At 41.3% G+C, this 25,516-nt stretch overlaps 2 protein-coding genes across 4 annotated transcripts in view; both read left to right on the top strand.

Annotated features, from left to right (window-relative positions):
- Nucleotides 1-4,591, top strand: part of LOC119115318 (forkhead box protein J3-like) — a 41,394-nt gene extending 36,803 nt beyond the window's left edge. For 2 of the 3 annotated variants that reach the window (XM_037239737.1, XM_037239728.1), the window contains exons 9-12: nucleotides 1,022-1,123; nucleotides 2,120-2,374; nucleotides 3,316-3,450; nucleotides 4,157-4,591. In XM_037239737.1, the coding sequence (XP_037095632.1) occupies nucleotides 1,022-1,123; nucleotides 2,120-2,374; nucleotides 3,316-3,450; nucleotides 4,157-4,269 (605 nt within the window). In that variant the 3' untranslated portion in view covers nucleotides 4,270-4,591. The remainder of the gene's footprint in view (nucleotides 1-1,021; nucleotides 1,124-2,119; nucleotides 2,375-3,315; nucleotides 3,451-4,156) is intronic. The other variant, XM_037239748.1, reaches the window with a different exon arrangement.
- Nucleotides 4,592-8,337: 3,746 nt separating this feature from the next.
- si:ch211-156j16.1 (uncharacterized protein LOC564557 homolog) lies at nucleotides 8,338-21,115 on the top strand. Its single transcript, XM_037279308.1, has 4 exons — nucleotides 8,338-8,670; nucleotides 16,713-17,102; nucleotides 17,212-17,320; nucleotides 18,230-21,115. The coding sequence occupies exons 1-4, from the start codon at nucleotides 8,622-8,624 to the stop codon at nucleotides 18,234-18,236; spliced, it is 555 nt and encodes a 184-aa protein (XP_037135203.1). The 5' UTR covers nucleotides 8,338-8,621; the 3' UTR covers nucleotides 18,237-21,115.
- The last annotated feature ends 4,401 nt before the right edge of the window (nucleotides 21,116-25,516 follow it).

Below are 25,516 nucleotides of genomic sequence, written 5' to 3'. Positions count from 1 at the left end.
AAACTGCCCTCTTGAATCAAATTCATCTCCTCACAATGGTCCTCATAATCGTTTAGAAAGTAAGTTTCACATCTTTCAGAGCAAAAATAAAAAGAACAACCCAAGCCGCTCTGTGTAGCTTGTTGGTCTCCTCCATACTTTTTGACTGAGTCTTATAAAAGCAACACTTTCTGCCAGTGCACATTATCCATTATGTTTCATATTTAATAAATATTGATGCCACTCAAAGCCAAGCCGTAATTCTACCCTTATTCCAATTCCACAGTGTGGAGTGGACTGTATTTGTGTCTTTCTGCACGCGTTCATCGCTTTTAGATTGCACTGTCACGTCTCACAGAGGTTCATATGAGCAGTAAGTGCACGACTGAGGCTTTCAACAACGTGCTTCCTTCTCATATCATACCCCGCTCTTTTGCACCTCCTCAGTTAGTGTGTGTGCGCGTGTCATGTGGTATCAAGAAAACTCTTAAGAATTAAACCGGCGAATATTCACCTATTATATTTCAATTTGTAATTTTGTTTTTCAAGGTAAGTATGGATATAAGCTATCTGGCTGTCTGGCACAGCAGATCTGTGATTGGAATATTTCTGTGTGGAGCTGCGCCTCCTTGTGGTTTACTTCGGAACTGACGTCCATCCATGCATCCATCTTTAATTTGTCCTCATTAGGGTGGCACAAAAGCTGGAGTCCGTCCAGGGTGACTTTGGATAAGATGTGGGGTATACCTGGGACCTGAAAAAAAAAGGAAGAAAAAAAAAACAGGCGGCACAATGGGGCACTGGTTAGCACGTCCACCTCCCAGTTCAGAGGTGCCGGGTTTCCTCCCATGTTCCAAAACATGCATGGAAAGCCGATTGACAACTCCAAATCGTCCGTAGGTGTGAGTGCAAACGGTTGTTTGTCTAGTATGTGTGGCCCTGCAATTGGCCAGCGACCAGTTCCGGGTGTCCCCCGACTACTGCCCCAAGTCAGCTGGGATAGGTTCCTGTATACACATTTTCACCTTCGTCTTTCTTTCAGGCATGACTCCGGATTGGTACCCAAACCTCGACTGGCTGAAGGAAAGCTGCCGCATTGCAACAAGTTACAATTGGGCTGATGTAGACCTCTCTCCGTTTCAAGGTAAAGCCATTCACGCTAATAGGAATATTCAATGGGGTATGGAGAGGAATAGAATGGCATACCAGCAACATTTCTCTTCTGCTCTCCAATCTGCTTTTACTTCAAATTTCATCAAACAAATGATCAAATTCTTTCTTAGCCAACTTACACAATGCAGGTCACTTGGCCTCAAGGCAGAGTTTATCAGATCTATACACAATGAGGATAATAGTTGGGAGTATATTTAGATTTAGAGTTCACAAGGATTTATATCTTAAACCATTCATAATGGAAATGAAACTTTTGGGAGAGACGTCTCCAAATACGTTAGGTAGGCATTCACTCTCCATCAGCTTCCGCCAGCCCCCATCTTGTCAACTTGGAAAAATTGATACATTTTTGCAGCTCAGCTGATGGCCTCTCTCACCAACTTTTTGGTGGTACCAAATGATACTATTCGTGAGTTTAACTCGATAACAATAGTCATTTACCGAGTTCGCATTTAGAATGGATCCACTTCTTATGAATCTCATTCGTTATTTTGATTATACTTTGATGATGTAGTTAGGCCCTTGTTATATTATAACAATGTAATGGCCCTGGCCTAATAAAGGTCATTAGCCTGCATCTGAGAGGTTGCGACGCACGCACGCACACACACACACACACACACACACAAACACACACACACGCGCACACAATTCCACTTCTCTTTCGCTCTCCCAGTTGTGCCATGTAAATAATCTAATTAAATCCGTCTCTCCTGGTCAGTGTTTAAAGCCAGCAACGTTCGCGCATGATTGGATGATGACAGCTGGTCCCATAACACCCAGACTCTCTCCATCCTCTCCCTCTTCAGTTGCGCTTGACCCCACTCACACTGCTGTCACGCAGTCCGGCAAGCCCGCATCTAACCTTTGCAGAGCAGCAAGCTCCGATGGGACCAAGTGCAAGCGGTTTGCAGTCAACGTGTGTGATGGACAAATAATTCTCACCCTCTCTGTCTATCTGAGGCAGGCCTGAAGGAGAGCATGCGTCAGGCGGAGCTCAACAACTGGTCCCTGGATGCCTCTCAGATAGCTGACCTGTGTTCGTCCGTCAACCAGTTTTTCGCGGCCACGGGCGTCATCCCACCTCAGGGCTCTGCCCTTTCCCAACCTCAGGTCGCGCAGCCAGCAGCGCCCAGGGCACCGCAGCACCCAGCTCAGCCGCACAGCGCCATCCACCCCAAGGCCGGCCAGCACAATCAGCACGGTCAACTCATTCAAACAGGTTTGTAATCCTAAGTGAGGACTTGAAATTTCCAGTGCTGGGAATGGTTGTTTTCCAATAGTGATCACACACGTCTTTAGCCAAGTTATTTTTAAAATGCTTAATTAAATAAATAAAAGATCAGCACCAGAAGATATCTGTACGTGAGTGTGATTCTTTATACAATGCTTTATACTTTATATTATAATCTCCACCTAGTGGTTAAAGTCTGTGGATTACTTTTATTAAGCAACCTTTTCTAGAGCACTTGTCCTCATTAGAATGTCAGGTTCACAGTTTACAATTATATAAAATATTTCAATGAACATAGCACACATGTTTTGAGAATGTGGGAGGTCGTCAGAGTACTTTGCAAAAATCCACGCAAGCAGGGGGAGAACATGCATAGGCGGGGCTATGCTGATATTCAAACCCAGAATCTCTTGTGTTTGTGGTTTGTTAAAAAAATCAATTAAACTGTGACCTTGAGTGTTGGACAACTCCCACTCCTACTGCGTGTGTGTACTCTATGTTATAGTGGGATGCACTTACGCTTAACTAGCCACATATGTAGTGTGAATTGATTTTGTCCAGTATTGCAGAGAATAAAAACAACAACATCAAGAGGGAAAAACATGAGTCTAGTGTCTTTAGTGAAATATTGCATGCTGGAGAAATGCTGCACAGGCTTAAATGGGTGCTCCTCCACGTGTGACTATGAACATGAAGACACAAGTCAGGTTTGCTCTACTACACTGTGCGCAATGGAGTGGAGGCCTTGAAGCTGAATTACACTTGCTGTGCCATTGTGATTGTGTTACACATTTACCAGGGAATTGTGGCTGTTGCTCAGTGTTGACGACTGGGAAATTATGGTCGCAGAGTCCTTCAGCACAGACAGTTTATGTGTGTGTGTGTGTGTGTGTGTTAGTCATTGGCCCTTTTTACGTGTGCGCCCACAGGAAACCTGTACATGGACTCCAGACCGAACATTCCGTCTCTGATGGGCCCACCTGGATACCCCCACATGCCTCCCATTAGCAGCACAGCTCCCACCATGACGGTGGACTCCTCCGTCACGCTCTTACCAGGTGTGTGTAAGTGTGTGTGTGTTTTATTTTATGCATGTGTGTGTATATATGTTTTTTATTTAGCGTGTGTGTGTGTGTGTGTGTGTGTGTGTGTGTGTGTGTGTGTGTGTGTGTGTGTGTGTGTGTGTGTGTGTGTGTGTGTGTGTGTGTGTGTGTGTGTGTGTGTGTGTGTGTGTGTGTGTGTGTGTGTGTGTGTGTGTGTGTGTGTGTGTGTGTGTGTGTGTGTGTGTGTGTGTGTGTGTGTGTGTGTGTGTGTGTGTGTGTGTGTGTGTGTGTGTGTGTGTGTGTGTGTGTGTGTGTGTGTGTGTGCGTGCGTGCGTGCGCTAGTGTTACATGATTTTGAGGAATAAGGTAACTTCATATCAGCAAATGGTGACAATCATTTTAAACCTGGATTAAGGAAAGTATGGTTCTGGGCTCACTTACAAACTCTTCTTTTAGATGACCCAACACATATTAACATAATCAGTACAAAAACACTGTGATTAATGTCGTAATCTAGTGGTTTTCCTCCAAATTGGGAATCGGCAACTAAAATGTGATTATTGCTTTATTTTGGTATTTTGTTCTGTGTTTGATTGTTAAAATGATACTGGAGCAACTGGAGAAAGTGTTTTTATTCATAAAAAATATTTATCACTTGTAATTTGTTAAGATTTAATCCCTTGTTTGTGTAAAATGACTAACATCTTTGTCTGTGCCTTGTGTTCAGGGCATCACAGCCAGCTGAGCCAGCACATGTTGCCGCCAGGACACTTCCAGGTAAGACGCATGCTGGCTACTGATGACATCCATGATGACTTTGACTGGGACTCCATCGTGTGAGCAGCAAGTCAGAGACAAGCAGTGATGGCAACAGTAGGGCTATGAGCCCATTAAAATCACTTAAGACAATCCAAAACAACAGAGTATTTGGCGGGAGGGGACAGAACTGGAGACAATCAGTGGACCAACTTGTGAAGCGACACTGGTCAACGTCTTATCATGAGTCGCCTCTCCCTCATGCTAATGTGGGTGACAAGATTTAAAACTGTCAAAACTTCATCTGTGAAATATTTGCTTTTGCTTTCCTCCATTTATTACCACCAAGCAGTATTTGGGCCACATGGAAAATAACAAGCAGCCCCCCCCCCCAAAAAAAACAAAAGCAAGATGACATGCTATAAAGGTAAAAGACATATTTTTCAAGAAAAAAGTCATAATCTTGTATGGATACAGTATTCCCTGGCATATTCGCCTATTTGTTGTTTTTGTCCTGTATCATAAAATAATTGCTTTGGTGCCATCTCGTTGTATCTTTGTACCAGATAACTATGCTGAAGTGAGGGGAGTCTTATTCATACAGGCTAAAGCTCTATTAAATAGAACAGGAGTGCTTTGATGCCATCCTTCATGACGTATAAGCAATTATAAACCCCTTTTTAAGGGGGTGTCAATTATTATTTTTCTTTTCTCGCTAGTCACCACAGTGCTTGGTCCCTCGAGTAGGGGAAGTAAAGTTTAAACGTAACAAGAAAATAAAAATGAATGGTTTACTGAATTTCTCCACACTTATATATTATAGTCAAAGGCAAGCATTCCGTAAAATCATTCTCATGACATTACATATTTAAAAAAAAAAGAATTCTCGAAAGATACGACTTTTTTGAGGAGGGTAGTAAAATCCAACTTTATTCTTAGACAGACAATTTTTCTCATAACCTCAGTATTTTGCATTTTTTTTCTTAAAATACATCTTTATTCTGAGATAACTTTATTCTTGTTTCCTGACAAAAAATGTCTGCCTTTATTCTTTAAAAGAACAAAAACTTTGTTTTCCTCATATAATTTTTTTTTCTTGAAAATATGACTTTAAAGATATTCCCGTGATATGGACATGACTGTATACTACAACAAATACAGCTTTTAGTGTGAACAAAAACAAAATCACAATGATATTCCTGCAAAAATACAGTTTCATTCTCGTAGCATATTTTGTCTTTAAAGAATTGTAATTGAATATTTTTGCCAAAAAATTCTTTCTACTTTGAATTGTAAAAAGAGAATCCAAGTATAATTCTCTTTTTCCTTTCAGCGTGGCCCAACTATGTCTTCATATTCCCCCCCCCCCCCCCCACTGCAACTTGAGCGTGTTTTCCTAACAGAGGAATATTAATTTCCTCTCTTCGTCAAAATCAAATACTTGGGATGTTTCTCATGTTTGTAAATTCTCTGTACCGATTCTATGGTGTCTGCTGGTGTCTGTATGAGGAGACGTAAGAGAGTGTATGGGTTGCGCGCCACCTGCCGGTCAAATATAGCATCACAACGCGTCTTCTCAATAATTCTAAACACAACTCAGTTTTCTGTTCTAAAAGCATTCATGAATTTATCTTGGTCGTTATTGTCATATTGTCTGTATGCTGTCATGTTCTCAGGGTAATTTGCTGATTCATTAGTTCAAGCCATTAATTTTTCGTAAAGTGAGTGCAGCATTCAGTTCTTGATGGCCCCTGACAACTGTGACGTTTGTGTTTTAAAAGCAAAACAAAAGCAGTGGAATAAGCTTGTGCAACCCTCGGCAGCGTTAAATTCATGTTTTTTTTAAAGATCAAATTCAATGTGCTTATTATTTATGGCAAAGCCAGGTCATGACTTATTTAGGTGAAGAAGACATGCATTTTTTGCACACATTTTAAGCATATAGCTGAATAATAACTTAAAAAAAGACAATGCTTAATTCTGATCAGCCTCTGTTTTTTTTCCCTAGTGTTGTAGTCTATGTGTAAAAGAAAAAAGTGATTTTCTTGAGTGTACAGCTCCACATTGCTGAAAAGAAATGAAGTATCCGTACCAATCTGAAGCGGAAGGTTAAAGTGCTCTTTGGAGGGGGAGGAGAGGCTAAAATTGTCATTATTGCCATTGATGCTGTATTACAGGGACCAGCATTATATAACTTGTATGTGTGTGCGTTGTTGTCCTTTTGTAAATAGCATTATGTTTCTTCTCTGTTTTCCCTTAAGAAAAAGAAAGAAAAATGCAGACTCATGAAAAGAATTATTTTTGTTATTTGTCCTTCAAGGATACACTGTGTGTACATACCGTCATTATATTGTATTTTGGTGTGTCTTAAATAATAGTCTGTGTATGCTACAACAGTTACAAATCTGTTTCAGTGTTTATTAAAAGGCAATTGACCCTTTTTACTGCCCTAACCTTGCTTCTGCCATATTGTTACTTCACTGATACTTTTTTAAATTCCAGTCCCTCTGGTAAGGTTCTAAATAGAGTCTTTGCAGGTCCACTATAGATCGTTACACATAAATAAAATATATGCAATAACGTTCATAATACGTAATGCACATATATAGAAGTGTACAATAATAACATATTTAGAACAGAGCAAAAAATTAACCTCCAACACCATGTACGGTTATTGTTGTACATGATCTTTCTTTCTTTCTTTCTTTCTTTCTTTCTTTCTTTCTTTCTTTCTTTCTTTCTTTCTTTCTTTCTTTCTTTCTTTCTTTCTTTCTTTCTTTCTTTCTTTCTTTCTTTCTTTCTTTATGTACTTATTGAAAGTTCTCAACACTTAAGTCATTATCGTAAATATTTTTGTACATTTTCCCCCATAAAACTCCACACTGACGTGTGTACAGATTCGCCACATCCCTAATTGGGGGCCCAACATGTCATCCAACAGGTGTCAGCCTAGACCCAAGCAAAGTTTTTCTTTGCCCACCCCGAGCATAATATGTCCCGACCACCCGTACTTTTTTTTTTGCCAGTGAGAAAGTCACACCGTGTTTCAACTGTGTGTTTATGGGTCCTTTTCATGAGGCAAAAACCTTTGCGGCTTGACTGCTACTTCTGTTTGTAAGAAAAAGAGTTCTGGTAATCTTTAATTGGGTATACAGTAATCCCTCGTTTTTTGCTGGGGTTATGTTCTGAAAAGAACCCGTGATAGGTGAAATCCGTGGAGTGGAAACCATTTTTTTTTTTGCCATTATTATACAAGTATAACATTGAAACCAAAGGACCGACTTTGTTTCAGGCCAAAGTATTTGTTTAACAAAGAGAAGTAAACACTTCCTTCCAGATTACTACAGTAAAATAATATCATCAGTACGTACTATATGGTGGCCTGACTCCGCTCTGTAGTGTGTATTTCGTCTGAAGCCATAACACAATGCACTGTAAAAAAATCCGTGAAGTAGTGAGGCCGTGAAAGGTGAACCGTGATATAGTGAGGAATGAGTATATTACTGTTGGTCAGCTCTTTAGGACCAGATTTGCCTACACCCAAGCAACACCATCGTGGATCTTTTGCCGCCATCTTGTGACCTCATTAGGCTAATTAAGTGGTTCTAACCACAAATGGACTTCAAATTACGGTTTACAAAAAAAAAACTGTTTACCCTTTCAAAATGATCTTAAAAGAAAATTAGATTTAAAAAAAACAAATGCTTACATCCAAAACTGTCATAGATAAAATCACTACACCCCAGGCTAAATTTAGCTCCATCCCAAAATACAAGGCATTCCTCACTCGGGAAGGTTCCCTTCAAAAGACTTCCTTGACACCAATTACACCTTTTCTCTTTACATTGAGGGCTTCAGTGCTGTCTTTTGGCGTTTTACAGAAATAGAAAGAAGCTAGTTTCTACACAGGGCAAACAAATGGCAAACAAATTTGGGGAATGTGAACCCCAAAATACAGGTGAGTGTTTACTGTATAAGTAGCTATAGTGTGTGTGTGTGTTTGTGTGTGTGTGTGTGTGTGTGTGTGTGCGCGCGCGTGCGTGTGCGTGCGTGTGTTTGTGCGCGTGTGTGCTTATTTTACAGAGCCACCTCTTCACAGTCAGCCTCCTCCCAACACAAACCTGCCCCCTGACAAAAACCCACCCAGCCAGCGCACAACCCGTGTCCACACCCCTTCTTTGCTCTCAGCTCACAGTCTCCCTCTTTCTTTCTCTGTCTGCTGTGGACCAGTCTCTCTCCTTGCCCTCCTTCACTCCCACACTGCACCTCTCTTATCCCGACTTCAAGGGCTTCCATTTGGATCTCAGCACTTTTCTTTTCATTCATTTTTTTGGAAAAGGAGGGAGGTCCCATCGGAAAGCGGCTTCTGCGTTTGATGCTGTGAGGACATCCAGTTGTCGTGCAGTCATTAAACCAAGGAACCAGACTTGACCATCATGAATGTTCAGCTGCTGCTCCTGTTGATCTGTGCCTCCACACATGCAAGTGAGTGAACTTGTCTCCTTTTTCCCAAAAAAAAAGTTGAGTGGCCATCCTGCCGTGAGCACACTGTGTCCGCTCTTCCTGCCTCCATGTGCCGCCGCTGCTCCTTTGTCTGCCTGAATCCCTCATTTTGCCAGTCTAGTGTGCTACCACTTTGCAAAAAGGGCTACCTTTATGATCCCTTTTTCGCCTTATCATCCTTATCAGATATTCGCAAGCTCATTCGGATTTTATCAAGTGTTTCCAAGTCATTTGATAAAAACAATGAAAACAAAGTACCATGTTAAGATATTCTATGGCACGTTGCCTCTCAACTGTGTAATTATAGCAATAGTTGCAAAATAAAGTGACCCAGCAGTTATTATTGAAAACTGTTGTCTTTAGTCATGATAAATAGGTCATTAACTAATCAATGTAAATTACGATATCTTAACTCACACACCGTGGTGTATTCGTGGTTAACAATTCTCCTCACAGTCGACAGGTCCCGGGTTCAAATCCCTGCTCAGCGTTTCCCTGGAGTGTGGGTGTTCTCCCTGTCCTTATATGGATTCATTGAAAACTCTAAATTGTTCACAGGTGGTATGTGTGTATGCAACCTGTGCCTATCGCCCCAAAACAGCTGGGATAGGCTCCACCTCACCTGCAGCCATAAACAGGACAAGTGCTCCCGAAAATGATTGAATTTGTAGTTGCCTCAATAAACACTAAATTCATAATTAGTCAAATTAAGTCATTAGCTATAATCAGACATACTTACTCCTTGCCAAAAGCTCAATATTAACTTGTTTGCAAACAAAATGGCAGCCTCTTATATTAACTGTTCTAATTTGCACACCGAGTGAAAGGGGGGGCGGGGGGTGGCTGCAACGGAGGAGCTCTGCGGCCTCATGGCTTTCACTTATTTGAGCCCCTTCTATTAATAGAATATTATAAAGAGAACATATAGGCAGTATGGGTATGGGTATGGAGGGAGAGCATGCAAGCGCACTAAAGGGCACCCCGCCCTCTTTCACAAACTATTCCTTGGCCTGTGTATATATTAGGTGGTTTATAGGTGGGTAAAAACATGGGATAAAAGCATTACAGCTAAAATCCTAGTGTCCACATTTTTATTTCGGAAGATATGCGCAGAGAGCAATTCTATATAACCCGTAGTATATACGTATATAAAGAGTGAATGTAGCGAGCCAGTGCCTGGGCAGTACCTATTGGACAGATGTTGCTGACTGTCAAGAGTGCCCAAAAGCCAGCTCACCTGAGTACAGAGGCCTCTGTCCGAGAGCACACGCTTTTGCTACCAGGGACATCCAAACTGGCAGGGTCATCTACAAAGGTACATTTAGATTTTTGTATGTCTGTCTGTTTGTTGATTGCATACTTCCATAAAGTGTTTGGAAACACAGAGAACAGCTCTTCAACATTTTAAACGCCTGCGCTTGTGTGTCCCGTAAAAGCACAGCACAGCACTGCCTGCCTCCTTCCTCCCCCCTCCCTCCTGCAGTCTCCGTGTTAATGAGTTTTGTCTGCCTCTGCAGGCTAATAACATTGTCGTCACATCTGGCTGCTGACAAGAGAGGTCAGTGGCCCCTTTGGTCATCGGCCCGCTTTTAGAAATGACTCAAATGTGGCGCTCATACTCCAAATATGAGGCTGGCACTAAAGCTCCATGCGGGAGAAAACGTTCCCACTCATGAATCCTTTTAGTAGCAGAAAGAAACATCTGTTTGGGGAGCAGTTGCTCTTTTAGCAACTTGACTGAAGTATCAGATCTTATGAGCACATGTCGTCGTGGTCAGAAGTTTACACTCATCATGAGCACAAATGGAGCTTTTGGTGATTTATTTGAATTGTTCTTCTTCCATAGTAGAGTCGAGAAAGAAAGATTTTCTTTAATAACATGGTCAACATTAATTTTCCATATTAATAGGAAAGTTTGTCTTATGTGAGTGGAAATAGTGAACATGGTCAACATTTATGATGATCGGCCCCAAATATTTTCCGAGCAGATGGGGGAAGGAAAAATTAATTTGAACACATACCGTACCAGACGGTAATCCATCCATCCATTTTCTGTATCGCTTAGTCCCCACGGGGGTCGCGGGCATGCTGGAGCCTATCCCAGCTGTCATCAGGCAGTAGGCGGGGGACACCCTGAACCGGTTGCCAGCCAATCGCAGGGCACACAGAGACAAACAACCATTCGCACTCACACCTAGGGACAATTTGGAGTGCTCAATCGGCCTACCAAGCATGTCTTTGGGACGTAGGGGGAAACCGGAGTGCCCGGAGAAAACCCACGCGGGCCCGGGGAGAACATGCAAACTCCACACAGGGAGGGCCGGAGGTGGAATCGAACCCGCACCCTCCTAACTGTGAGGCGGACGTGCTACCCAGTGCGCCACCGAGCCGCCCCAGACGGTAATCAGTCATGATAATTTCCCAAAGACATCCACTAAATAGGGTTTTTCTAAATTTGATCAGAGTAGGGGAATGCTCAAATTAGGCCAAGTTATCAGCATTAGCGGACACCACTTGACGTGAATTAACAACATAAAAAGGCTCTCCTTCATGGTGTTGATCGACCACTTCTCACAACAAAGGGCAAGTCAGAGAAGACCAAAGAAGGAGAGTTGAATCGTTTTACACGACTGACCACAGCTGTATGTCTCATGTGTCTGGCATGTCCTGTGCGTGTGCTGGTGGGTGAGGCATAGAGCAAGACAAAAAAGAGAGAGAGACGGAAAGAGAGAGAGAGACGCTGACTCAGGAACACATTACTCAATTGGGTGGGCATTTTACGCAGCGTGCGGGGCTGAGGTTTGGATTAGAAACGGCTTAAGAAGCTTGATTTAAACCTGTTGTTTTTCTTCAAACCTTTGACCAAAACATTCTGGACATTTGCAGGCTTTCACCGTTGTGGTATCTAGTGGAGGAAAAAAAGTTTTATTTTAAGTTCTGCCATCCTGTTTCCTAACTGGTTGTCAGGGAAGATACGGCACTGGACCAGAGCAATGTCAGTCATTGGCCAACGACCACCTCTTGCCCCAAGTCAGCCAGAAAAGGCGACCCTAATGAGTATGAGCGATATAGTGTCATGTCCAGGGGTACCGCTACTTGTTTTCAGATGTCTTAGTCACTAGATGAAAGGTTTGCTGAAGACGATAGACTCCAGATGCAACATCTCTTACCTTGTGTATTGACAACACTAAGGCTGAGAATATTCCACACGTGGGCTCAAATCAGATGTGAGTTGCGCGGTGCATGGCACGACCCGACATGGGCTGAGTGTCTATCTTGAGCAGCACCCTAAAAACATTCCTGAGGTTAAACGTGCACACACTCCCTCACACCTCCCGGACAACACTTTGACTGTTACGCACGAGGCGGGGGCCTCAGTGACAGCTGACTGTAATGGATGCAGCCTGTTGTACTCCCGTCTCTCATGTTTCTACTGGTTTATTGTCTCATCCTCACAGCGGATGTCCAACTTTAGGGCCATGATTGATGTGGCCAGCAAAAGCCTTTGCATTAGTTTGTGTTTCATTCTGGCTGATGATTTCTACTACAATTGCAGTTTCGTCATTTTTAACACTTGGATGGAACAAGAGAATGTACAGTAAGCAAATGAAATCTTTTTTTTTATTCCAGTCCCCAACCCTGTTTTTGCTCCTTGAATCGACAACAATAGTTTGATGGAGCACCACATAAATAATTGAAAAAAAGAAAGAAAAACAATAACTCTTGTTGGAAATGGGAGAAAGGTGTTCAAGAGTTTTGGAGGGGGTGCATTTTTTAAGGCTTCATTGTCTCATTTATGATCATTTCGTGACATATTACGCAAGGTAGGCTTGATGTCTGCGAATTCACTGTGTGGGAAAAAAATATTTTAGGAAAGCTGCTGCTAGTGTGTCTTCACAACATTTCTTTTACTTGAAAGTTGGAGGCTCTCCTCTCATCTTTGGCCTTTTCCTCTGTCAGAAGAAGTTTTCCTCTGGATTTGTATTCAATTTTGCTAGTTTGTAGGCCTATTCTTTTACTTCCGTATCATCTGACAGAGACGAGCAGTTCCACTTTTATAGATCTGTGTTTAAGACTTCTTTTAAGACTCTGGTGACTCTTCTGCCTGTGTCTTCATGCTCCCGGTCAACTTCCTCGGTCCATCGAGCGTTGCTCTTTCAGTACATCTACTTGAATCAGTAGAAGCTCTCAGTTGATAGTCTATTGATCAAACTTTGACATATCAATCAAAGGAAACACAATTTATTTAGATTTAATGTTAAAGTAAGCCCTGCAATGAATAGCAAAGAAACATCCATAACCAAAAAAAAGAAGCCAATAGAAGAATTTGTGAAAAGTGAACTCCATATATGTGGAAGATTACTGTACCAAGATTTTAGCTGTCAATCACAAACGATAATTATGCGCATTTCAACTTTCAGTATTAGTTGGTGTCCATGGTTACCATTCAAAATTTAAACAGTTCTTACTCGTCTCTGATTTCAAAACTAGTTAGTAAATCAGTTTGTTGTGTAGCCTATACTGTATATAATATGAGACGTTCATACATTTATTTGGGTCGACAGTCATAATGGCCCTCCGAAGGAAACTATGACTACGATGCGGCCCCCAACAAAAATGACAACCTTGCTGTAGTTAGTGGCATGGGTCTGATGTCGCACGAGAAGGATCTGTTTGGGGAAACGGGACTCCCTCCCCTTTCCGGCTTTTTACCTCTTCAAAGGCTTCAGCTGCCATGGTGCGCTCCTCAGGGAGTAGCCAAGGAAGACTGGCAACATGTAGATTACAAGGCATAGAAAGCAGAAGGGATGTATGCATCATTGATCTTAGGGCCTGTGCGTGCCCACCGTTGCCGACACTGAGAGAGGAAATACTACTCAGAGCTAATTGTGGGAACTGAGCACATAATGAAGCGATTGTTAGTGGTGCTGGTGGTCTGGGTGATTACACATAGCGTAAGGCCAATTTATCTTTGCTTACAGGCCTTCCAAACAAACGGTCTGAGGATCCATTCGAAACCCCCTTCCTTTTCAATAGAAACAAATGTTTTCTTCTATTTACCACTCCTGTTGCTAATGAGCGCAGCCATCCGTCCGTTCGGCCGGCACATGACCAGAAATAGATGCACTTCTTGTCAGACAAAATCCCCCGATGCGCAGTTATTTTGAGCCATATAGAGAATTTTCAGTTATTTCAAGTAAAGGTATTTAGATCTGTGCTGGGGAAAGTTTGGCACATTGGCCACTTTCAAGTTTCAGATATTGTGCAGTACAAGAGTCAAGCGGGTTGTTGGTTTTTTCTTTCTTTCCATTGAGAAGTAATTTCAGGCCAACCCGAGTTGAGTCTAGTCCGTAATTTTGGTGCAGCTGAAATGTAACCTCCCTGATTTGGACGCGGGGCTGTCCAGGCCAAGCTTTCAGTTGTGGTTGGGAAAATGTTGATCATGGCGGGATGAAGCTTGGCTTATTGAAGGGTAATGATCAGGTTGAGCTCAAGGCGGCTTCATAGCGCAGACCTCGATGAAAGACACTAGGACAGATGCATGTCTTCGCACAGCTGCAAAACTCATCATGGAAGATTCTTGTTCACCCCAAAGCATGGCTTTCATAGCTTTCATATGGAACAATACCACAAAGCTAGTCAATGTCATTCAATTTCTCCTCCTATTAAAAACAACAATTTAAATAAATAAAGTCTAAGTAATAGTTACATAACGTGATAGACTGTAACTTTCCTAATTCCAAATTTGCTGCAGACAGCGTGGGTTCAGTTCCTACTCAGTACTGTGTAAGTGAACGTTTGTCTGCCTCTCGATGAGGTCTGTAATTATCTGGCCACCAATCCAGGGGTAGTCTGCCTTTTGCCCAAAATCAGATAGGATAAGGTCTAGCTTTAAATCCCTCAAGTCAATAATATGACAAAAACATAAAGTTATGAGAATATAGTTGTATTATTGAAAGTAATAATTACATCAAATGGAGTGATACACACACAACTACCTTTTATCGTGTATACCAAAATAATATTGCAATTTTATTCCACTGGCAGTTATTTAAGCATGGCCCCAATATTCACTCTTAAATTCCTGCTCTGTATCAAATTTAAAACATGGATCAGAACAAAATAAAGTGTGGGTGTCTACTGCCTGGAATATAGTCACCGCTAAAACCATGGCAAACAATTCTTAAAATTGTAACTGATTTCCCTGAGATTCTTTTTCTCTCTTTCTCTCTTTCTCTGTCTGTCTATCTGTCTGTCTCTCTTACTCTCTCTTTCTCTTTCTCTCTCTCTCTCTCTCTCTCTCTCTCTCTCTCTCTCTTTCTCTCTCTTTCTCTGTCTGTCTGTCTGTCTGTCTGTCTGTCTGTCTGTCTGTCTGTCTGTCTGTCTGTCTGTCTGTCTGTCTGTCTGTCTGTCTGTCTCTCCAGTAGTACAAAATATCCATTTGTGGCCCTGCCTGACTGTGGCCTTGAACACTTCCACATTTTTCAACTACAGAGGCTGGCCGCACGCTCCTCACTCATCAACTTGTGCAGCGTGGCTCCCTCCACAGGAAATGAGGCAGAGGATGTGGCATGTTGGGGCGCACAGGGCCAGAAAGACAGGATGGAGGGATCGCTTGAAGATGTGTGCCTTATTACATCACAGGGTGGGGTGAGCTGACTTTTGGCGATGGCGGTCAAATGACGCTGTGATGTCTCTTCATTACAAGGGGTTCCAAATGCCTCAGAGAGATGCTGTTTGGGGGGGAGTGGCATCTGCTCTTATAGATCTAACTTTCAAAGAAGCACCACAGGTTCCTAATAGGGTTGAGCTCAGGAGATAATGGTGGCCACCTGAAGTGTTTTTTGAACGTCTGGCTTTATACCCACTGCAGCTAAACCATTGCTTGCATGAGAATTATTTTGCAGCAAGTTTTTGTTTATATACCATGGCAGGAAATGTTTTTTTCGGGCACCATGAATGGGCCCACAGTCTTGCTGTCTCAGTTATTCCTATCCCAAAATATCACTCCGTCTCATTGCTGACGTCACAGCATTGTTGGGGCAGAATGGTGGTGGTGACGGAGAAGGATCACTTCGGTGTGAGTCGGGCTTGTCGGAATACAGGCCAGCACATGAGGCAGGCAGCCATCATGCCGGCTTTAGTCCAACAATGAATACATTCACACACAAGGTTTGAGTTGTCCAAGAGGGCAGTAAGAGGAGAAGAGGGGTATGTAAGGTCCTCAGCTCCAAAGTGAGCAGCAGCTCTCGGGTTACCCAAAGATTTGCGAGGCCCTCGGAGACTTCCTTGACTTGTGCCCAACTCATGTGTCTAATGTGTTGTCCTGCTGTACAGCACATGGTTGCTGTTCGTCTACTATGCATTGTAAGGGCTTTAGGTGCCATGTCTGGCAAATGTAATTCCTGTCATTTTTATTTGCTTTGAAAAAATGGAAAACAGAATGTTATGCAGGAAATGGACAAAAGAGAATGTATCTTTGTGGAGACAGTACTGTACCCATACAAAATTCCTGGCATGGGGAAAATGTCTTAAAGGGTAATTAAGTGTTAAGCAGTTAAGCAGACTTAATGATTTAATCCATCAGAGGGGATCAATGTTGATTTGAATAGGAATAAAGTTAAAATTCTAAATTTACTACAAATCAGAATACAACTGCTTTACTAATCATAGTGTAGAACAGGTATGTTAAAGTGACTGAGGAATGGAAGGAAGTTATCACTCAGATACTAAAAATGAATAAAAGTTCAAAATGATTCTAAGAGCACACATATTAACGGTAAAAAAAACAAAAACATTTGCATTTCTAAGTGAACCATAGATCTGTATTAAACATAAAATGCTTCCTATACTGGAAAGAAAGAAAAACAGCACCGTCTTCCCTTAAACCCTAACTGCAGAACCCCCATTGTTAATTATGGTCCTTGTAGTTTATGTCATACTTCTTTCAATTGAAAACATACAAAAAGAAAAGCCTGCAGCCGACAGCAAACGTGTGACATGTTAAAATGATTGCTCTTTAGGTCCCACGGTGGTCCCAACAGACCTTGACTATGTAGCGACCGACTCCGTAGCAGAAGTCACCTTGGAAGCCACAGAGGCCAGCAAAGAGCTTGATGTCATCACCGGTCTTTCGTCAGCCCACCCAGTGACGGCTGAACAACGAGATGCGGTGGACGTCACGACTCAGGGGCCCTTTGCTCAGGTGACGCTCAGCACTATGGAGCCCGCCGTCGAGACCGAAACACTCACTCCAGTTGCCACTGAGGCCGCCGAACCCTTTAACACCGAGCCCCCTGCCGTGGAGAGCGGCCCTACGAAGGCCCCCGAAGATGCTGAGGTCATCCCTCATTGGACAGAAGCTGTCAAGGCGGACACGGCGGACGAGGTGGATGTTGAAGATGGTGCAGAGGGTGAGCACTGAATAGATGAGTTCAGTTGTATTTAACTTTTTAGTTCTTAGCTGTTACTAATAAAACTTTGAGAATCACAGTCCCGAACACTCTGGCTTGTGTCCTGCAGAAGGCCTGAGCTCGGGCCAGGTTGTCGGCATCGTGATTGGCGCTCTGCTGGCGGTCGTCATCGTCATTGCCGTAGTGATTGCTGTTGTGAAGAGGATGGGAAAATACTCGTGAGTACCTTGCTTTAATTTCAAATTGTCATCTTGTGTTGACTGAATGGATATGAGTATTTACATCACAGTAAATACTTATATCTGGGTTCACTGATCACAGATTTACGGAAGCGTGAATGTTTGACAGGCAAATACATTTGAATGTATTCAAATACGTATTTGACTTAAACTATGTGCACATGGAAGTAAGTAGCCCGTTGCATTATGGGGAAAAGAATGCCGAACAAATTATGGTAGCATTTAGCTTCAAGTACGACATATTTGCAAGTATGTTTGAATGTATTTTCGAGTACGTTCGAATGTATAAACACAAAAGCCAGAGGACCTGAGTTTAGTTTCCCATGTTTTAGAAGCATGTTTTTTATTCATGAAAAATTATGTATTTATTTATTTATATATTAATTATTATTTGCTATTATGAATATTGTCACCGCTCTTGTTATTTTTTACGTTCTTTTTGCTTTGTTTTTATTGTGTGCATTTCTTGATGATGCAATTGTATTTGTGTGCATTTGTGTGCGTGTGTGCCACAGGTTTGCCAGCAACAAAAAGCCAGTGAAAAAAGAAAATGTAATGGCTTCTGTGATTTTCAGAACCCCATCCCCCAAACCTTACACCGCCCCCCCACCCCTGTATATTTTACTTTCAGCTAATCATTTACAATATAACCACAGTACCGCAGTTCTCTCTAAATCTGATTCAGATCATTGTCACAAAAAAAACTTTTTTTTAACTGTCTAGTTTCCAATTTGCACATGAAGACCCAATTTTGCTCACTAAATTTCTTCATAGCCCCCCTAAAATGACCACTGGTAACTTTTATTTACCCATTCTAACTGCTATTACAAAAATTAACCCCTGAAATTTGATCTCCTGAGTGACAGTGGCTTTCCTTCTCTTCCCCAGCCCCTGAAGAAGAATAAGACGAAGGCGGCCAAGCAGCAGGAGCTGTCAAAGTTCTGGAAATTCTGAACTACTGAACTGTGAGGTCAATTACAATCAATTAAACAAAAACAGCTATTAAGAATAATTATAACACAAGAACCTAATGATTCTAAGCAGGACTCGAACCGTTATGTTGCTCAAAGAAAAGGACGGGAGGGTAGTTTGTATGTACAGTATGTAAGACAAGAGTCATGTCGCTCATTTACCTCCCCGACCACAAAGCCAATTGAGTTATTGATATACTCTAAACATAATGCACAAAAGAATTGCTCAGTAAGACGTGATCTGGCATCAGCGCTATAGTGATATAGTAATTAGATTTAGTTGTTTTTTTTATTTTGGAATGGGAAACTTCCATTGAGACGTTCGTCAGTTTGTTAGCTAGGCTACGTCCTGGTTCAAGAATGCTGACGTTAAGATATTAAGAATTGGGCAAAAGGACCCTACCGATTTGCAGTCTGGGGTAGGGCGGATGATTCGAGGGTGATTTACACTGTGGACAGAGAAATGCATTTCTATAACAAAAGTGAAAGATATGAAGGGGCACCATAATTTTTGTTTGTTTGTTAGCAGGCTGCTTCCTGGTTTAAGAAGACTCATTTAAAATTTAGGATTAGACAAAAAGGACTCTGCTGATTTGCATTTTCTGGTGGTGGATATTCATCATTCATAATTTACATTGCAGAAACAAAAAAAAATGAATGTCTTTCACAAAAGTGAAAACATTATGGAGTGCCATACTTTATTGTTAAGTTGTAGTTAACATGCTACTTTCTGTTCAAGACAAATGACAGAATAGTTAAGGCTTAGCCAAAATGAACTTTTCCAAGTCTTGGGAGTTCTACCATGACTCAAATGGCAAGCAGAGGAAATTCCATTGAAAGTTGAATTTGTGTTTGTTTGTCAGGAATTTTGTAATACAGGCTACTTCCTAGTTTGAAGACTGATGAAAGGCTCTGCGAATAGACAAAAAGTACCCCACCAATTTGCATTCTTGGTCAGTGGGAATGCTTCTACTTTGATTTACACTGTGGAAAAAGAAACACATTTCCTAACAAAAGTAACAATATGAAGTTCTATATTTGTTTTTGTTTGTTAGTTTGCAGGAGTCTTTCTCCACCAAAATGCCTGACAGAAGACTTTCTATTATGACTCAAAAGTCAAAAAAGCAAATATCATTTGTGTATCCATCTATTTTGTGTTTTGTTGTTGTTGTTTAACTAGCAAGCTACTTCCCATTTAGAAAAGAAATACAAAGAATGGAGAAAAATGACAAAATCAATACGTTTCTTTTATAAAAATGAAGAAAAAACACTAGAATTCTACCCATTTTGAGATGATGGCAAAAAGAGAAAATATATTTCTCTAACATAAATGAAAAGATTGTGAAAAACCATATTCGTGTTTGTCCATCAGTTTGTTCACATGAAGGCTACTTCCTGATTCAAGAGAAATGCTTCTGAAAAGATCAAACAAAATCAGCAGTTTATATTCTGCAGAATGTTTTCCATCCTGCCTCAAATAGTGTGCCAAAAAGAGAAAAGAAATGATCCACATTTAGTCAGACTTGCACAAAAATGTTATTTTATTTTTTATCTGCATTTGTGTAAAAATTTCCCATTCAGAATCTTGCTACCTAACAAACCGAGCAACAAAAGATTTTCGAATGAGATAATTAAATGCAAGGGTGGCACTGGTTAGCATGTCTGCCTCACAATTCAGAGGTGCAGGGTTCAATTTTGGTTCTGGCCATCCTGTGTGGAGTTTGCGTGTTCTCCCCATGCCTGCGTGGGTTTTCTCAGAGTACTCTGGTTTTCTCCCACATTCCAAAAACATGCATTGTAGGCCGACTGAACCCGCCACATTGTCCATAGATGTCATTGTGAGCGTGAATGCTTCATTGGCTTTATGAGCCCTGCGATTGGCTGGCTACCAGTTCAGGGTGTACCTCGCCTACCACCCCCATTGACTGCTTGGATAGGCTCCAGCACGGCCGCGACACTCATGAAGACGAATGAATGAATAAATAAACGCAAAGCGAAAAGCAGTAAATAACGATGGTTTTAAATTAGACACAATATCTTGGGACTTTGTCAACACTGATGTACCGTAGCACAAGCTCTCATTAGTGACATGTGGCACCGCCAGACCTGTTAGCAAGCATTTCCTCATTTAGCGACATTCACTGACATTTTGTTGGAAAACTGTGCAAAGAAGTGCTGTGTACAAAATTGGCTTAGAGTGGGCCAGGGTGTGGGTTGTAAAAAAGAAAGAAAGAAATGAAAGCAACATTCTGCTTCCGATAACACTGTCATCTAAAAATAAAAATAAATAAAAAATGTATCTGTGACATTTCGCTGAAGGATTTGCGCCACTGACACTGGTAGATCAGAACCATGTTAGAATGCGTTATCAATGTGAACTGACTGCCCTTTTGCAATTGACACCTCTTAAAAAGAAACAACTCTACTGTTGAAGTTTCACACATATCGATCATTGTTGTAATAGCTGATAAGCAGAATGGCCGTTCAGTCTTCAAACTAAGTTGAAGTCCAACAGGCCTGCTTTGTTCTGTTCTTTATGCATTAAAGGGTGTACAAATTAAGTCTTCGTTTGGCTTTGCAAAACTTGCGTAATGTGCACTGACTGAATGATGTAATCATTAATGAATAGGCTTTAAGACACAGCAAATGTTTGCAAAGACGTGTTTTGTTTTTCCTTCCTCCTGCTTTGCCATGTGATGTTTTTACCAACAGGTCTCTAATGCGTGCCGTCTGAATGGTTTGAACCCTTTAATTTAATTTCTTTTGTTCTTACTGTTTCAATAAAAAAACAAACACATAAAAACACACCATGCTGTGCAAAGAGTGGCCTTTTTTTGTGTTTGAATAGCCCTTTCAAATCCTTGCCTTCGTATCTGATTTGATGCTTACCTGACAAACCCAAGACCCAGTGTTTCAAGTCAATAGTGATTTCCAGCTGCTGTGCTGTGATTACAGATCATCCGCTGTGCCATGGGAAATTATACAATTTCACCTAATTATTCTAAAAGCTATAACTTATAAAAAGTGTCTGGGAGTAATCCGTTTTGATCTAGATAAAACAAAATGAACTGAAACAGTGGGGCTAATATACACAAGAGTGCCCCCACACCAACTTTCTCTGTCTGTAACTAGGCAGCCAGGCAAAGCGTCCACATGCAAGTGACTGACAGGTATAATTTGGAGGATTGTTGATGAAGTGACGTCGCCATAAGGGAAAATACAAATGATGCTCTTATTTAATTCCACTTTTCTCTTCTGACAAGCAGCCCAGTTGTTGTTGTTGCCGCAAAAGTCCATTGGACCTGTGAAATAGGAGGTAGTGACTAATTTGCATGAAAGAGAACCACCACACAAAACCTTCGACAAGTGTGTCAAGGGGAAGCCCCATTAATCATGGGGGCTACTTCCCAGACCTACAAATAAGAGGCAATGCTTGCTTCAAATTGCTTATTTCTTACTACCACACGAATTAAAGTTTTGTGACTGACACATAATACAAAAGAGGATTAGCCCTTGCATATTTAAACATCAAAATGTCTAACCAAACCACATAATTGCATCAGAAATTAGTCCACTAGCTTAAGGCTAACATGTAATGGAAAATGATATAGATGTGCTAACGTAAAGTAGCACATATGTTATGGTAATTGGAAACATTCAAACAACTGTTTCTTTGATACACACATAGCAGCAAGACATAAAAACAAAGCATACAAATGTGAAATTAAACATTACATATTGAAAATCCAAAATGTTCAACCACGTGTTATTATTTCTAAGTGTCTATTAACATAATGCTAACATATGCAGGAATGTGAAATATCATTGATGGGCTAAAATAATTATACTTAGATATACTGCATATGGTAATATAATTTACTGTACTGTACTTTATTGAGTGACCTTTTATCAATACACCTAAATCTCGATTTTACTCGCTTCGATCCTACGCGACTTTCTGTCGAACGTGGTTTGGTCAAGGACCCCAATTATTTTTTGGTCATAAATACATTTTCAAATAGTATTCTAATGGATGATATAAGGACCGTACGAAGCTAAATGACTAGCGCGTAAACCACTTCACATTTGGTAGCAATCATACAAAATCTCTTGAACAAGTTTATTTTCGAAGGAGACCTGGAAATGACCAAAATCACCCCAAAAAGGCTGCTTGAGAGCAAAATGGCAGACTTCCTGTGCCTTTTGAAAGCAAACAATTTCAAGATGCTTTTGCCCCGCAAATAACCTTCAGGCCTAACAACCCCCATTTCAGAGTGCCACCAAACATGGCAGCGCAAGCAGCCGTTGAGTCAGTTGAACCCGCTGGGCTGTGCTGACAGTTTGGTGTTTTTCTTTCATTTTTTTTTTTTAACGTCATGTTGTGGACTTTTTCACAAGTTGCCGTTGGGCCGAGGCACGGCATCCAACTTTCGGTGGTGAGTTGCACAGTGATGCTCTGTATCTGGCTCCCCTGTGTGGTTTCAGGCAGCCGCCCAATGTCCTACGACTCTGCCCCATGGGTCAGCGTCATGACTGCCTTGAGCTCGGCCTCTCTCTTCACACCACAGGGAACAATCGAGGCTTTTCACTTTGGCAGACGTGAAGGGGAAGCACTCACGCTCAACTCTTTAGCTAAAAAAAAAAAAGGGGAGGGATCGTGTAGTTCTATGCATCGCGCCAGGGTGGAGTCACTTCCTGGGTGGGCCCGGCGTCAAACGTTTACTCAAATGCCCTCATAGAGCTAAGCCTATTTCATGTAAAAACAAATGACAGTTCCGTAACGTCAGTGAGTGTGTACGACTCAGTCAGAATTTTAGCACTTGTTTATGTGTGTAGACACGTCAGTTTGATTCTACAACACCGTGTTTTTGTGGTGTGCACATAAAAATATGTGCAGTAGCTCACCACATTTTTGTGTGGTCCACCATAGTTGCCATCAGTGCATTGTGCACGCTTTGTGTGTGTGTGTGTGTGTGTGCATGCGTGTGTGTTTGTGTGTGTGTGTGTGTGCGTGCGTGTGTGCGCGCGTACGTGCATGTGTGCGTACGTGTGTGTGACCACGTCATTGCCCGTTATATTAGGGTGGAAACAAACTGTTCCAGCACCATTCATTTTAATGAGGTAATTAGTTTATCTTAAATCAAGTAGACATATTTGTATGTGTTTTCCTTTTAGATGTTCATGCTCAAATGATGTTTTTGCTGCTTAGAGCTTACTATGAGCTGTTTATATTGCAGTAATGTATTCTAGTGTTATTTGTTGTCTATATTTTCACAAAAAAATACATTTTTAATACAAAATACATTTTCAAATAATTTAAAGTCTTGTTTTTAAAAGGTTTTGAGAAACGTATGGTGTCAAGAAAGCGCGACATAAATCTTCTGCAATGACTATTCAGGGCATTTTTTATTTTATTCTAGATTTTCCAGTAAATACGTACCCTCTTGTCTGTGCTGTGTGTTGCTGTATGGAGCATCTCGACATTGGAGTGTCAAGGAGTGAGAGGAGGTCCAAATGTACTGCATGCTAATGAGCTTTGTTTGTTGGAATATTGTGTGCTTTCCAGCGTTCAGCTGACATGCATACAGAAGCCCTTGTTTCTGTGATATGCACATTCTTTGTGCTCACACACATTTGCATTAGCATGTTTGTCTACATATCTGGTGTTCTGCGAGGTGTCATGGCAGATTGTCTTTTCAGATAAAGCTTTGTTTGCGCCACATGACACATCCTTATTGTTTCCTGCTGTGTGAGCGCATACATTCCCTGTAACCCCCCCTTTGTCTCTATATGTTCATGTAGACGTTCAACGGTTCATTGTGCACAGAGTCCTTGGCACCAGCAGGTGCCCGCTGCCGCTTGATACACGCAATACAGTATAGCTGGTCTGTTATGATACTAACTCTAATTTGAAACCAGGATTAAATAGAGAATTTAAAAACCTGGCGTGAATGTTGCCGTTCAGCTCCTTGTTAGAGAAGAGCAAATTGTGTAGAAAATATTGGAACGCTGAAAATTTAGACTTGTGCATTCCAGAGTTTCGAGAAGGTCGATTTAAATTAACCTGGAAGAGTTACAGAGCATCTTCGGTTAATTTTAAAATTTCCTCCAAAGCCGGATATTCCCAACATACGTTCATCAAAATCCAGCAGGGATGAAGAGTGATAACGGGCTGTTCACTTTCTAATTTTGGCTCGCTGAAATTAGGCTGTTTTGAACCTGAGCCCCTGGCTCAGTTGGTCTAATGGCTTTCACTGTGGCTTTCATTACCAGAACTAGCAGGTTGCTGGTTGTTTGCTTTCCCACTCCAGAGACCCTTGACACCTCAAGTAATTTTTTTATCTGTCGCCCCTTAAAGGATATTTGCATAATCCAATGAGGTCGAGAGCTGCATCAAAAGGTTTGCCTTTTGAGTCTGTTATGTGTTCTGGAATGCATGGCAAAAAAAAAAGAAGTGGACACTGATACAAGTTGCACACATGATATGGCAAGTGATCTGCCTCTTCTGGCAAACTTCTGAAAGGTCATAAATCTGAAATAGTGTCTCAACATGTGAACACTTAATGTGCTTAGAATTTCATTTTAAAAAATCATATTTATCATTTAGAATTGCCATGCCGTTAAATTATTCAGCATTCTATAAACTTCAAGCTTACAAGATGTTTTCAGTTACAAGCAGAAGCGACCTTCTCATCAGACACAACCCACAGCTGCAATTCCCTTTAAATATGAAGAAGAGCATCCCAGGTCACAGGTATTGAGTGGCAACCACATAAGAAATAGGATCAAAATGACATCCATTGACATGGACAGGTTGTGTCTCACTTCTTCACCTCTCGTTCAGCACATTTTATTGGCAACTTCAACCACATTCTACCTTAAACAGCATGTTTGGTGTCATCGATGCATCAATTAGCTAGCGTTCCACATTTTCTCAAAAAATAATCCATTGCAATTGTATTGGCATATAAAAACATCAGGTTGAACGTTAACCCTTAAGGGTGTCAAATTCATTTTTGCGGGCCACGTCGGAGTTATGGTTTCCCTCGTGGGGCCATTAATGACTTCAATAGAAATGAATGGGTGGATATTATCACATACACGCAACAGAAAAGTTCAACAATTTTGTAATTTATTTTGAAATTGGGATTATAACAAAAATGTTGCAACATTTTAACAAGAAACATTGAATAGATACACACGA

Source organism: Syngnathus acus, chromosome 2, assembly GCF_901709675.1.
Source record: "Syngnathus acus chromosome 2, fSynAcu1.2, whole genome shotgun sequence".
NCBI lineage: Eukaryota > Metazoa > Chordata > Actinopteri > Syngnathiformes > Syngnathidae > Syngnathus > Syngnathus acus.
The sequence above is the reverse complement of the archived record's forward strand: the minus strand, read 5'-3'. Positions and strand labels throughout refer to the sequence as shown.